Below are 12352 nucleotides of genomic sequence, written 5' to 3'. Positions count from 1 at the left end.
GAATGACAAGATGTGAGCAGTGATGGTGGTTGAAGAGTGGGCGGGTATGCGTGGTTTGAAATTCAGTTTGAAATTTTTTTTTGCTGAGGTGATGTCCGATGCTGGACGCAAGATGCCTGACGCCGACACTGGATTTTCTGTGACACAGGGCCCTTAACGCTATCGCGTTAAAGTCATCATCCTTTGCTGGGTAGCTGGCCACAGTGTCATTAAAGACAGTGAAGCTGCTGATGAGAACATTACTTCAGTAGCTTTTAGCAACACCAAAACAAACATATCCGTTTCCAGCCACAGACTTCAAACCATACTTCTGGCACAAGTTGAAGAAGCACTGGCAGAAACAATGGGATACCCAGCTATCAATAAACTGCATTTGATCAAAGCTAAATTAGGGTACTGGATATCAGAGAAAACAGCACAATACAAAGAAGTGGTCCTCTGTCGATTAAAAATAGGTGGTACCTTCGGCACTCACTCTTACCCACTGACTGGAAAAGATCCTCCCTCCTGTCGAAGGCGTGAGGGCAGCCTTACACTTCTCCATGTCCTCGTTCTTTTATTCTGCGTTTCATTCTGTGTATCATCAGCACATTCCACTTCACCCAGTATTTTTTTTAGTAACGAACAGCTTTATGACTTGAAAACTGTTTTTAGCTTTTTAGATGAAGTTAACATTTTAGAAATAATTTGGCCAGGTCATGTGTAGTACAGCCTTGTCGTCGAGGCTGTAGCGGCAGTGAAATAAGTTTTACAGCACGTGCCTCTCAGCTCTTAACTTTAAGAGTGCTGTGGAGGCAGTAGTGCTTGTGTACATTTTATTACATCTTTGTGTCGAAACTTTTATGCTCATAGTTCACATCATGAGGCATTGCCATTATGTTGATGCTTATATATTTTATGCTGTTTACAGCAACCCATCTTTATGCCTCTTTGCAGCCATGTTACATCTACCATCATTTGCAATTCATTTGATCAAATTGTACATAATACACATACAATTCATTACAATATGTCATGCCACTCTTGGCTATAGCTTGTCCTTGTGCTGTTAGACACCACACATCATCATTATCATTTGCACTGTAAGTGTGTACGTTGAGTTATTTGGGAAGATAACTGGGAGTTGGGAATGACACTATTATATCCGGTCCAGCACTATAAGCATTATGTGGTCTGAGCTGTAATAAGTTGAAGTTGCTGTTTGTGGAAGGCAGGTGCGAGTAACAAGTACTTTTAGTTTGTCTTTGCATGCCTACCTTTCCATACCATAAGCTGTAGTGCGACAATGTTGGCCCACCACAGGGTGCAAAAGCCTTGCATACACACTCACATTTTCCAACATTTTGTTTTACTGTGAGTAGCAGTGATAAGGCTAGCAAACATTCCTTGGCTTGGGCACAGAAGAAAGGCTTTACCAAAGTAATAAATGGCATGACAACAACACATTGGCAATGAGACTGTGGTACAAAAAAAAAAAAAAAACAGTGGCATGGTAGTGGTCGTGGGGGACAGCTATGATAACGATGATGTTTACCGACATCTAAGATGGCGATTCTCAACATCATGTGGGTGCCGCGAAATGTGTCACTGTGCGTACTGCTAGAAATTGGAATGTTTTTCTGGTCCCCATAACCACTGTTTCACCTTGTTCAAGTTGCATTTCAATCGAAAATCAATGTTACCTGAAAGGTGCTTATTTCCAATCAAGAGGCAAGTGACTCAGGGTGATTGAAATAGTCTCCAAAGACAACCAAATGTACCCAGTTGCCATTTGTGCTTTCTCTGCCTTGCAAGATTGAGAGCTACATCAATGTTGTTATTGAGGTGTATTGATGACAATGAAAACATGTTTATTTTGAACAGAAAATTGCAAAAAAAAATTTATAGGTTCGGCTCAAAAACCTGTTAGGCAGAGCAATAAAAAAAGTGTTTTGGGGGGGGAGTATGCTCCACGATCAGGCCTTCAGACACACTCTTTTGCAGTTATGATGCTTCATAACTTTCTCGACAGTGGTGATGTCACCAAGAACATCTCTGCTTTGTGTGCCTGGTGCAGGCAACTAAGTTGCGATTGGATGCCTGTGTTGTGAAGCGTCCCGACAGGCTGTTTCAGCACATGCCAGCACAGTTGGGGTCACTTGGGAGCTGCATTGACTTGCAGCACCACGGTGGTGAATCATGCCAAATCAATCAGCATCTTTTTGCGATCGTCACAGATATACCTGAAAAATTTTTTATGTGTTTGTAGAAGTTTGAAACTCATTTGCCCCGTTTTTCTTCCCAGAAATTTTCTAGCATAATGGTGAAAATTTATTCCTTGCCCAGCTGGACCAGAAAGTATCCATCAACATCTTTTTTTCGATGACACATTGTAATCCATATCATAAGAAGCCAACAAACACTGACACCAAGGACAACATAGGAGAAATTACTTGTGCTTAATAAATGAAATAAAGAAATGATAAATTAATGGAAATGAAAGTGGATGATAAAACAACTTGCCACAGGTGGGGAACGATCCCACAACCTTCGCATTTCGCGTGTGATGCTCTACCAATTGAGCTACCGCAGCGCCGTTTCCTCACCCACTTCCTTGGGTATTTTCCTAGAAAAACCCTGGGAGTGTTAACCAGCGCCACCACTCAGACCTTGGCGGCGGATGTGGAACACCCTTTCTGCCACAGGTGTCATGAGAGCATGATCTTTATGGTTGAAACCAACCGATCAATAAACCCACACATGCTACCTGAAGGCATCAATGTTGCCGAAGTCGAGACCCTCGTTATGTAATGAACGAGAAGAAAGGGGGATAACCGAAGAGCCAGATTTTTATTCGTCATATCATAAGAAGCCAACAAACACTGACACTAAGGACAACATAGGGGAAATAACTGCCTTTTTGGAAAGTCTTAAAAGCACAATTTTTTGTAATAGTAACACGTAGTGAATTGCCCAATATGTATGCATTTATTTTTACATGTGTGACTCTATTTGTGTCTATGACAACGCGGTGCCAAATCGTGAATGGTTTCTTTATTATTTTCCCATGTATGTTGTATTTCGTGCGTCTTTTCCATTTTAAGACAACCTTTGTGAGTCAAAGCTTGCAACTTGGTCACATTCCATGTTTCTTTTTGTTGTTTTTATTCTCCACTCCCTTAATAGCCCTAAGAGGGCTGACAGTATAAAGAAATGAATGAATGAATGAAGTACTTGGGCTTAATAAAAGAAATAAAGAAACGGTGAATTAATAGAAATGAAAGTGGATGAAAAAACAACTTGCTGCAGTTGGGGAATGATCCCACAACCTTCGCATTTCGCTGCGATGCTCTACCAATTGAGCATCCAGTCTACCAAGGCAATCAGTCAATAAACCCACACATGCTACCTGAAGGCATCAGTGTTGCCGAATCCGAGACCCTCGTTATGTAATGAACGAGAAGAAAGGGGGTTAACTGAGGGGCCCGATTTTTATTAGTCATATCATAAGAAGTTCATATCATAAGTTTCATAAGACCTTGGTGGCGGATGTGTTACTTTTCATGTTTAAAAAATAATACATATTTGTAACTTCTCACAGGAATAGTAGACGGGTAGAGCTATCTAATGATATATCACATATATGTTCAAGCCAACCACCAAAGCTGCGTTCTTGATCATGAACATGAAGCTTTCTGCAAAAAATTATAACTTTAGAGTTATTGTTCAGGTGATCGGCAGAACCTTTAAAGGTTCAAATATTCTTTGGCTATACTATGCCAAACTGGGCAACTGGGCTACCATTCCATATTTAATTTGTGGCTTCTGGGTTTTGTGGCATTCCAAGAAAAAAATTCAAACTTCGCTATTTCACCAGCTTTTGCCGATGCCAAAAGCACTCAGTGTATTCAAATATTTGAAATATTGATTATTTTGGCGGTCACATCACTTCATTGTCTTGCCATACACGCCATTTGAATGACTGGATCATACAATGTGCCTTTGAAAAGAAAATGTTGATGGAGTCCGTCTGACCCAGCTGGCCAAGAACAATAAATTTTCGGCATAATGCTTGAAAAATTTTAGGAAGAAAAATAAACGGGGAGAATGAGTTTTGAACTTCAATGAATATGTGGAAACTTTTTCAACTATATCTGCAGTGGTCGAAAAAACGCTTGTTGGTTTGTCGTGAAATGACCCATAGGCAGGTGAATGCCTTCTTCAGGCTCTGCTTTTTTTTTGACATAATACAGAATAAATGTCGCACAAGAAGACTGAGGAAAGCTTATTTGGGTAACCTTCCTAAACAGCCATGAAATGCTGAAGGTTCAGAAAGAAAATAGAAGGACTTGATTCTTTTCTTCTCCCTGCTGTGCCATTGGTATTCTGCTGATGAAGTAGCGGGTTGCCTTGTCTGTCTTTCTTGTTTCCGTGGTTTTGTTTGCGCTAAGTTACTACTTCAAATATTGTATGCATTAGATTGAGGAAATGCTAAAGAAGCCTGGTTGATGGAAATTAATTCCAGTTGTGGTGCCTCGTATTGCCCACTTTGGGTTACGATAAGCCCCATTGTAATTTTTTATGTGCTTGAGAGATGAAGCAAGGTGTCTAAACGATGCCTGTCATCCTGCCCTTGCGCCGAGGGTTTGGTGTATGTTGGTACTGTGCAGTCCACTTAAACGATACCACATATAACGATATATCGGTTATAACGATGGGTCGACACGAGAGTGTCATTGTATGCATTAGGTCTATATGAAAAAATCCCATTTATAACGATAAGTTATTCACCGAATATCGGATATAACGATCAAAATTTTGCTGTCTGGATGGCGTTTTCCGTGCCAAATAATCATAACATTTGCATTGCTTAGTTCCCTGAAACGAACGATGTCGAGATGAGGCGATGTTTACCTCCGCAAGTTCGTATCTGCCGCCATTACCGCGCAGCGCGTCCCGCCCCGCCTGCGCACCGGAGAGTACCTGACTTGACGCAGCGCCACAAGATGGCGCTAGCTGCTTCATGCGCGTAAAGCCCCTTAAACTTCGTAAACTAGTGCCACGCTTTGAAAAATGTCGCCTCCTCCTCGCGCACTCTGGCCGAGGCCAACGCAGCGTTGCTATTGGCCTAATAGCATCACGTGGGCCCTTGCACCATGCATCAGTGCCATTTTTGCTCGAGAAGAGTCTATGGAGTGGCGAGAAGCGCATGTTGGCGCCATTGCTACGCTCGAGCACTGTAGGCGGCGCCACGGTCGAGGAAGGAGCGGGAGAGAGAGGAGAAACGAGGAGGAGTGAAGGTGGAGGAGGAGAGTCACTACTTTATGAAGTTTAAGGGGCTTTACATGCGCATCGACCGCAGTCTCTCTGAAAGAGAGAGAAAAAAAAAAGCGACAAGCAAAGCGGCGCGGTGGCGCCAGTCTCGCAGTCTCTCTCTCTCTCAGCGAGTGCGACAGCGTGCAACGTGCAACCAATGGTACAACCCAGTTCGAAGATGGCGTCGATAAAGCGCTAAGCTGTGTCGCTTGACACAAAGATAGATATTTTGCAGGACTCTCGACGCAGCTTCAAGGTGAGCGCCCTCGTGAGGAAGTATGAGCTCGCCCAGTCGGCAATATCAACCATCTTGAAAATCGGGAGCACCGCGATTGTGAAGGCAGGAGCTATCAGCGGCCATGCCGATCAACAGAAAAGGGTTAGAGACCCTTTGCGCTTTACCAGTGGTTCATCACCAAGAGGCACTTTACCAGTGGTTTATCACAACCCACACGCATAATGTCTATTAGTGGGCGAATATTTGCCACCAAAGCGACAAACTTCGCTTTTCTTCTGGGACGCCCAAATTTTGAACCTGGGGGAGGCTGGATTCAGCACTTTAAAGAGCGGGACGGAATCATTTACAAAAATGTGGTAGGGGAAGCGGCGTCTTTGGACACACAGGCAAAGCAGCAGTGGCTGCAGACAAATCTGCCCGGCATACGCTAGCGCTTTGGGAGAAGGACATATATAAGTGCGACGAAAGTGCTCTGTTTTTTCAAATGTTGCCGTCGAAGACTCACGCTCTTAAAGGAGATCGATGCCCCGGCGGGACACACTCGAAACTTAGGGTGACCGTGTTGCTGTGTGGCAGCATGGACGGGAGCCATCGTCTCAAGCCTTTCATGATCGGGCAGTCAAAGAAGCCAACGTGCTTTAAGAATCAGCACATCCCAGTCTGCTATCGCAGCAATAAGAAGGCGTGGATGACCCGCGACCTGTTCGAAGAATGGCTGCTTGAGTTCGACAGTATAATTGAAGGCCAAGGAAGAAAAGTAGTGTTGCTACTTGACAACTGTAGCGCACACAGCATTAGCCCGAAGCTAACATCTATCGAATCGATGTTTCTGCCTCCGAATACTACGGCAGGCCTGCAGCTGTTGAACGCCGGCATGATCGCCAACTTTAAAGTCCTGTATCGGCGGCGCATGCTGGAGTGGCTAATTTTAGCCATTAACCGCGCAGCTCCGGGCACAACAAGTCATGCAAAAGGCTGACCTGAGATCAGCCTTTTGAAAGCCATGCGCTTCGTTTAGGGTGCGTGGTTTGAAGTAAAGCAGTCAACCATATACAACTGCTTCAAAAAGGCGGGCTTTACGCATCAGGATGAACTTCCCCAACCCACTGAGACCAACACCGTGTAAGCCGCTGACATAACCAAGCTCTGGGAGCTCGTTCCTACTGGAGACACAGGTGCTGCATCTATGGAGGAGTTTTTGACTGCAGACAGTGCTGCCTCGTTCTGCGATGAGGTCACCGACGACACAACCGCCGAAGATGTGCTGTCTCGACAGACGGCAAAGTTGTGCGACGGTGGTGACGGCAGCAGCGACAGTGACAACTAGATTGACAGTGGCTACTTGACCCCGACCTCGATGTCCACGCAAAGTGCACTGTCGTCGATAGACTCCTTAATTGATTTTATGCATGCTAAAGGATTGCCGCCAGTGTTCGCGCAGCAGCTGGAATTCATGCACATGAAGCTGAAGCTGCCGCAAAAGCAAGTGCAGATTTTGGACTATTTCGGCACGCCTAACCTTTGACACGGTCATTGGCGCTGGAAATAAAGTTTGTTTTTCACAGCTTACTTTCTACATCATCTATTCTTTAGAGCAAGCATGAATTCGAGTTCGGAGCTGCAAAGGTACATTCAGCGTTGTTTTTTTTTAATTTTGTTTTTAATAACTGCAGTCCAGATATAGCAATGATCGGTTATGCTGCTGCACGGTTTTTATGTTGAGAGCGTTGATCTTGACACTCGACAACCACTCCAGTTGGAATATAGCCAACCATGGTAATCATGGCGTGCAGCGGTGGCTTAGAGGTAGAACACCCGCCTCGCGTGCAAGAGGTCCGTGGTTCGAATCCCGGTGCCGCGCAATTTTCCACCGGATTAAAAAAAGAAATCCGCGTGTTGATAAAATTGCATAAACAGGCCTGGAGTGTGGCCTGATCCCGGTGACCGGAACCGGTAACGCACTCCCTCACCAAAGCAGGATTGGCCACCCTGGTGCAGTACTTGGCCACAACCTCCTATATGAACACAACAATCAAACCCCGGCCCTCAGTCCCCAGCAGCTGCTAAGCAACTGACCACGGCGGCGGTCAGACTTGCGACGCTGCAGAGGGTGCTAAGAATCCCTGGCTCTAGACAGGCCGCCATTGGAATCTGAACCTGGCAACGTTTAACGTTAGAACGTTATCTAGCGAGGCGAGTCTAGCAGTGCTATTGGAGGAATTGGAGGGCAGTAAATGGGATATAATAGGGCTCAGTGAAGTTAGGAGTCCAAAAGAAGCATATACAGTGCTAAAAAGCGGGCACGTCCTGTGCTACCGGGGCTTAGCGGAGAGACGAGAACTAGGAGTCTGATTCCTGATAAATAAGAACATAGCTGGTAACATACAGGAATTCTATAGCATTAACGAGAGAGTGGCAGGTCTTGTTGTGAAACTTAATAAGAGGTACAAAATGAAGGTTGTACAGGTCTACGCCCCTACATCCAGTCATGATGACCAGGAAGTCGAAAGCTTCTATGAAGACGTGGAATCGGCGTTGGGTAAAGTCAAGACAAAATACAGTATACTGATGGGCGACTTCAATGCCAAGGTAGGCAAGAAGCAGGCTGGAGACAAGGCAGTGGGGGAATATGGCATAGGCACTAGGAATAGCAGGGGAGAGTTATTAGTAGAGCTTGCGGAACAGAATAATTGCGGATAATGAATACCTTCTTCCGCAAGCGAGATAGTCGAAAGTGGACGTGGAGGAGCCCGAACGGTGAGACTAGAAATGAAATAGACTTCATACTCTGCGCTAACCCTGGCATCATACAAGATGTGGACGTGCTCAGCAAGGTGCGCTGCAGTGACCATAGGATGGTAAGAACTCGAATTAGCCTAGACCTGAGGAGGGAACGAAAGCAACTGGTACATAAGAAGTCGATCAATGAGTTAGCGGTAAGAGGGAAAATAGAGGAATTCCAGATCAAGCTACAGAACAGGTATTCGGCTTCAACTCAGGAAGAGGACGTTAGTGTTGAAGCCATGAACGGGAATCTTGTGGGCATCATTAAGGAGTGTGCAATAGAAGTCGGTGGTAACTCCGTTAGACAGAATACCAGTAAGCTATCGCAGGAGACGAAAGATCTGATCAAGAAACGCCAATGTATGAAAGCCTCTAACCCTACAGAACTGGCAGAACTTTCGAAGTTAATCAACAAGCGTAAGACAGCTGACATAAGGAAATATAATATGGATAGAATTGAACATGCTCTCGGAAATGGAGGAAGCCTAAAAGCAGTGAAGAAGAAACTAGGAATTGGCAAGAATCAGATGTATGCGTTAAGACACAAAGCCGGCAATATCATTACTAATATGGATGAGATAGTTCAAGTGGCTGAGGAGTTCTATAGAGATTTATACAGTACCAGTGGCACCCATGACGATAATGGAATAGAGAATAGTCTAGAGGAATTCGAAATCCCACAGGTAACACCGGAAGAAGTAAAGAAAGCCTTGGGAGCTATGCAAAGGGGGAAGGCAGCTGGGGAGGATCAGGTAACAGCAGAATTGTTGAAGGATGGTGGGCAGATTGTTTTAGAGAAACTGGCCATCCTGTATACGCAATGCCTCATGACTTCGAGCGTACCGGACTCTTGGAAAAACACTAACATAATCCTAATCCATAAGAAAAGGGACGCCAAAGACTTAAAAAAGTATAGACCGATCAGTTTACTGTCCGTTGAATACAAAGTATATACTAAAGTAATTACAAATAGAATCAGGAACACCTTAGACTTCCTGGAAGGCACTGGAAGGCACCTTAGGCACTGGAAGTGGTAAGGGAATACATCTACTTCGGACAGGTAGTGACTGCGGATCCGGATCATGAGACTGAAATAATCAGAAGAATAAGAATGGGCTGTGGTGCGTTTGGCAGGCATTCTCAGATCATGAACAGCAGGTTGCCATTATCCCTCAAGAGAAAAGTTTATAACAGCTGTGTCTTACCAGTACTCACGTACGGGGCAGAAACCTGGAGGCTTACGAAAAGGGTTCTACTTAAATTGAGGACGACGCAACGAGCTATGGAAAGAAGAATGATTGGTATAACGTTAAGGGATAAGAAAAGAGCAGAATGGGTGAGGGAACAAACGCGAGTTAATGATATCTTAGTTGAAATCAAGAAAAAGAGATGGGCATGGGCAGGACACGTAATGACGAGGGAAGATAACCGATGGTCATTAAGAGTTACGGAATGGATTCCAAGGGAAGGAAAGCGTAGCAGAGGGCGGCAGAAAGTTAGGTGGGTGGATGAGATTAAGAAGTTTGCAGGGACAACATGGCCACAATTAGTACATGACCGGGGTAGGTGGAGAAGTATGGGAGAGGCCTTTGCCCTGCAGTGGGCATAACCAGGCTGATGATGATGATGATGGTTATAACGATCATATTTTTCGTTTTTCTCGATATCGTTATAAGTGGACTGCACTGTATTTCATAAGGAAGGACATCTGAAGCATCGGGCAAGGCACATTTGTCTATATTGGGTGGGGATTACTTCAACCTCAGAGGAAAGGACAAACAAGGAGTGGGATAGGAAAGCATTGTTTGTTTGCATTCTGAGAATTAAGAAAAGGCAACGGCCTATGTAAATTGCCGTGCCTATTAACAACCTGGAAAATCCCCAAAGGCACTCCCCAATGCTCTTCTGTGCAGGCGGCCTACCGGCAGTGCCTGCACGATGCCAGCCTAGTGCCCAGTAATGGAACAATGAGCAACAGCACCCCTCTCCACCAAGGTGAGTTTTTAGGAACCCTTCTCCCAAATGAGGCAAGTGGTTGCAATGGTCCGGCGTCGCATCTACGTCTGTTGAGAGCAGGATCCCCATGTGTTAGAAAGTTTCTTTTTGCAGTCGCATCGCCGCACCACTGCGTGTTGCCTCTTTCTTTGCTTGCGGTGCTCAGTTGCGTTGCGCGCCTCACTCTCTCATTCATTGCCTGTGGCAGATGGCACTGTATGTTGCTCAGCAGTGGGTGGACTGGTTGGAAAATGGCAATGATACTACAGTGCCATATTGCAGAAACTGTCCGACACAAGATATCTTTTTTTGTGGAAGGAACACCAAGAAAGTCCAGCGATTGCTGTGCCTGTTATTTTAGAGCTTCAAATAAAATGTGGGCATAAAATACAGTTACAAAGCCCAAATAGGTTTCACACATTAGCAGCAAGATTTTCTGCAACACCCACATTAATGTATATGCCTGTTCAATGCAAAAGAAGCCACCCTGCTTAGAAATGTGCTAAACTAAAAGGATACTGTTCATTTATTTCTTTCCTTTGTGAAACACACATAACATTGCTTGGGTGCTGAGTGTATCGTCAGGTCGCGCATGCGCTCCTGGAATGGCCCCTTCCGCTTGAGTCCTTGTACGGAAGACATACCGTTCATGCACCTCGTTTTGCTGTTGCCGACAATATTCTTCGAACTTTCCCGTCACTGTTCCATAATCCTCTTTACTTTCGTCGTCCGAAAACGAAAAATTGTTGAATACCTCTAGGGCGTCCTCTCCAGCAATGGTGAGCAGGAGCGCAGTCTTGGCTGGCTCGGACCTCGGTGCTTTCGCCGTTTCTGTTGCTTGCAAGAACAGCTCGAATCTCTGCTTGAACAGGCACCAATTCCTTGCGCTGTTCCCAGACAGCACCAGCGGTTGCGGCGGCTTCACTAAATCCATCTTGTCGGTTCACTGAGACGCCCTTCTTTCGATGCGTTCCTGCTTGAGCAATTCTATCCCACTTCTGACACCATGTTCCGGTGTGCAGTGACGACCACCAGCATGGATGCAACAAGAACAAGAAGTGTGTTTTATTCAGGGATGCTTACAGGTATATATAGCTTTGGTTGACTGTCCGATAACAGACACGTGCTTCGCTGATCAGTCCGATCGGAAGGGGCCATTCCAGGAGCGCATGCGCGACCTGACGATACACTGAGTGCAATTCATATTTTTGGTAGATGCATCTGTATGCAAACGATCAATTCTTTGTGTTAGTCTGCCTCAGAAACATGGGAATATGGGTGTGATGTTTTCGCACGTGATCTCGATGGCTTCGTACAAAGCAGTCGCATGTCTTACCAGATCCCAAAACTTCAAGAAGACAACTGTATCACAGAAATTTCTGTTGTGCGATTATAACATTGTTACGTGTAAAAAACAAAAATATAATGTTAAGCATCTTTTACTTATGGTCTTTATTGTTAAAAAGCAATTAGCATCACTTATTAGGTGAACAGCATATTTTAAGATATGATAAATGATCTTTGCTTTGGTGATCGCTATGAGCAATTATTAGGGCAAAGATGATAAGCAGTGCGCCATTGTTAATTCTGTAAACTTCTGCAGCCATCATTCTGTCACGGGCTCACAGACAGTGGGTACAATTTCTGGAAAGCACCCATGAGATTTGCCTTTTTGATTGCTGTCAAAGCATGGTATTGCAATTACTGCCTTTCCTTATTGCACAATTTTCTCATCAGCTGGTCCTGCAGTGCGCTTCTTCCTGAAAAGGGCCATCATTAACCCTTTCAGGGTCGATTTTTTTTCACCATAAGCGACCACCCAGGGTCAATTTTTTTATTGCAGGTTTAAATTCTTCAAAAGGATCTATTTTGAAAAAAAAAGATTTACCGTAATTTTTCTAGGGTGACCGTAAAGTGAGAAAAAAAAATATATTGCGTTGGGGTATATGTGCCGTTTATTGATGAATAACAACAATAAAAAAAGGAAATAAACCTATAAGAATTAAAAATTTGATCCATTGTTATACACACAGTTCAAGG

At 44.5% G+C, this 12352-nt stretch overlaps 1 protein-coding gene across 3 annotated transcripts in view; it reads left to right on the top strand.

Moving 5' to 3' along the window:
* Positions 1-12352, top strand: part of LOC126529762 (G-protein coupled receptor-associated protein LMBRD2B) — a 342033-nt gene that overhangs the window by 65542 nt on the left and 264139 nt on the right. For all 3 annotated transcript variants that reach the window (XM_050177266.2, XM_072284303.1, XM_050177265.3), the window contains exon 3: positions 10231-10312. In XM_050177266.2, the coding sequence (XP_050033223.1) occupies positions 10231-10312 (82 nt within the window). The remainder of the gene's footprint in view (positions 1-10230; positions 10313-12352) is intronic.

Source organism: Dermacentor andersoni, chromosome 9 (genome assembly GCF_023375885.2).
Source record: "Dermacentor andersoni chromosome 9, qqDerAnde1_hic_scaffold, whole genome shotgun sequence".
In the NCBI taxonomy this organism is placed as follows: Eukaryota; Metazoa; Arthropoda; class Arachnida; order Ixodida; family Ixodidae; genus Dermacentor; species Dermacentor andersoni.
The sequence above is the reverse complement of the archived record's forward strand: the minus strand, read 5'-3'. Positions and strand labels throughout refer to the sequence as shown.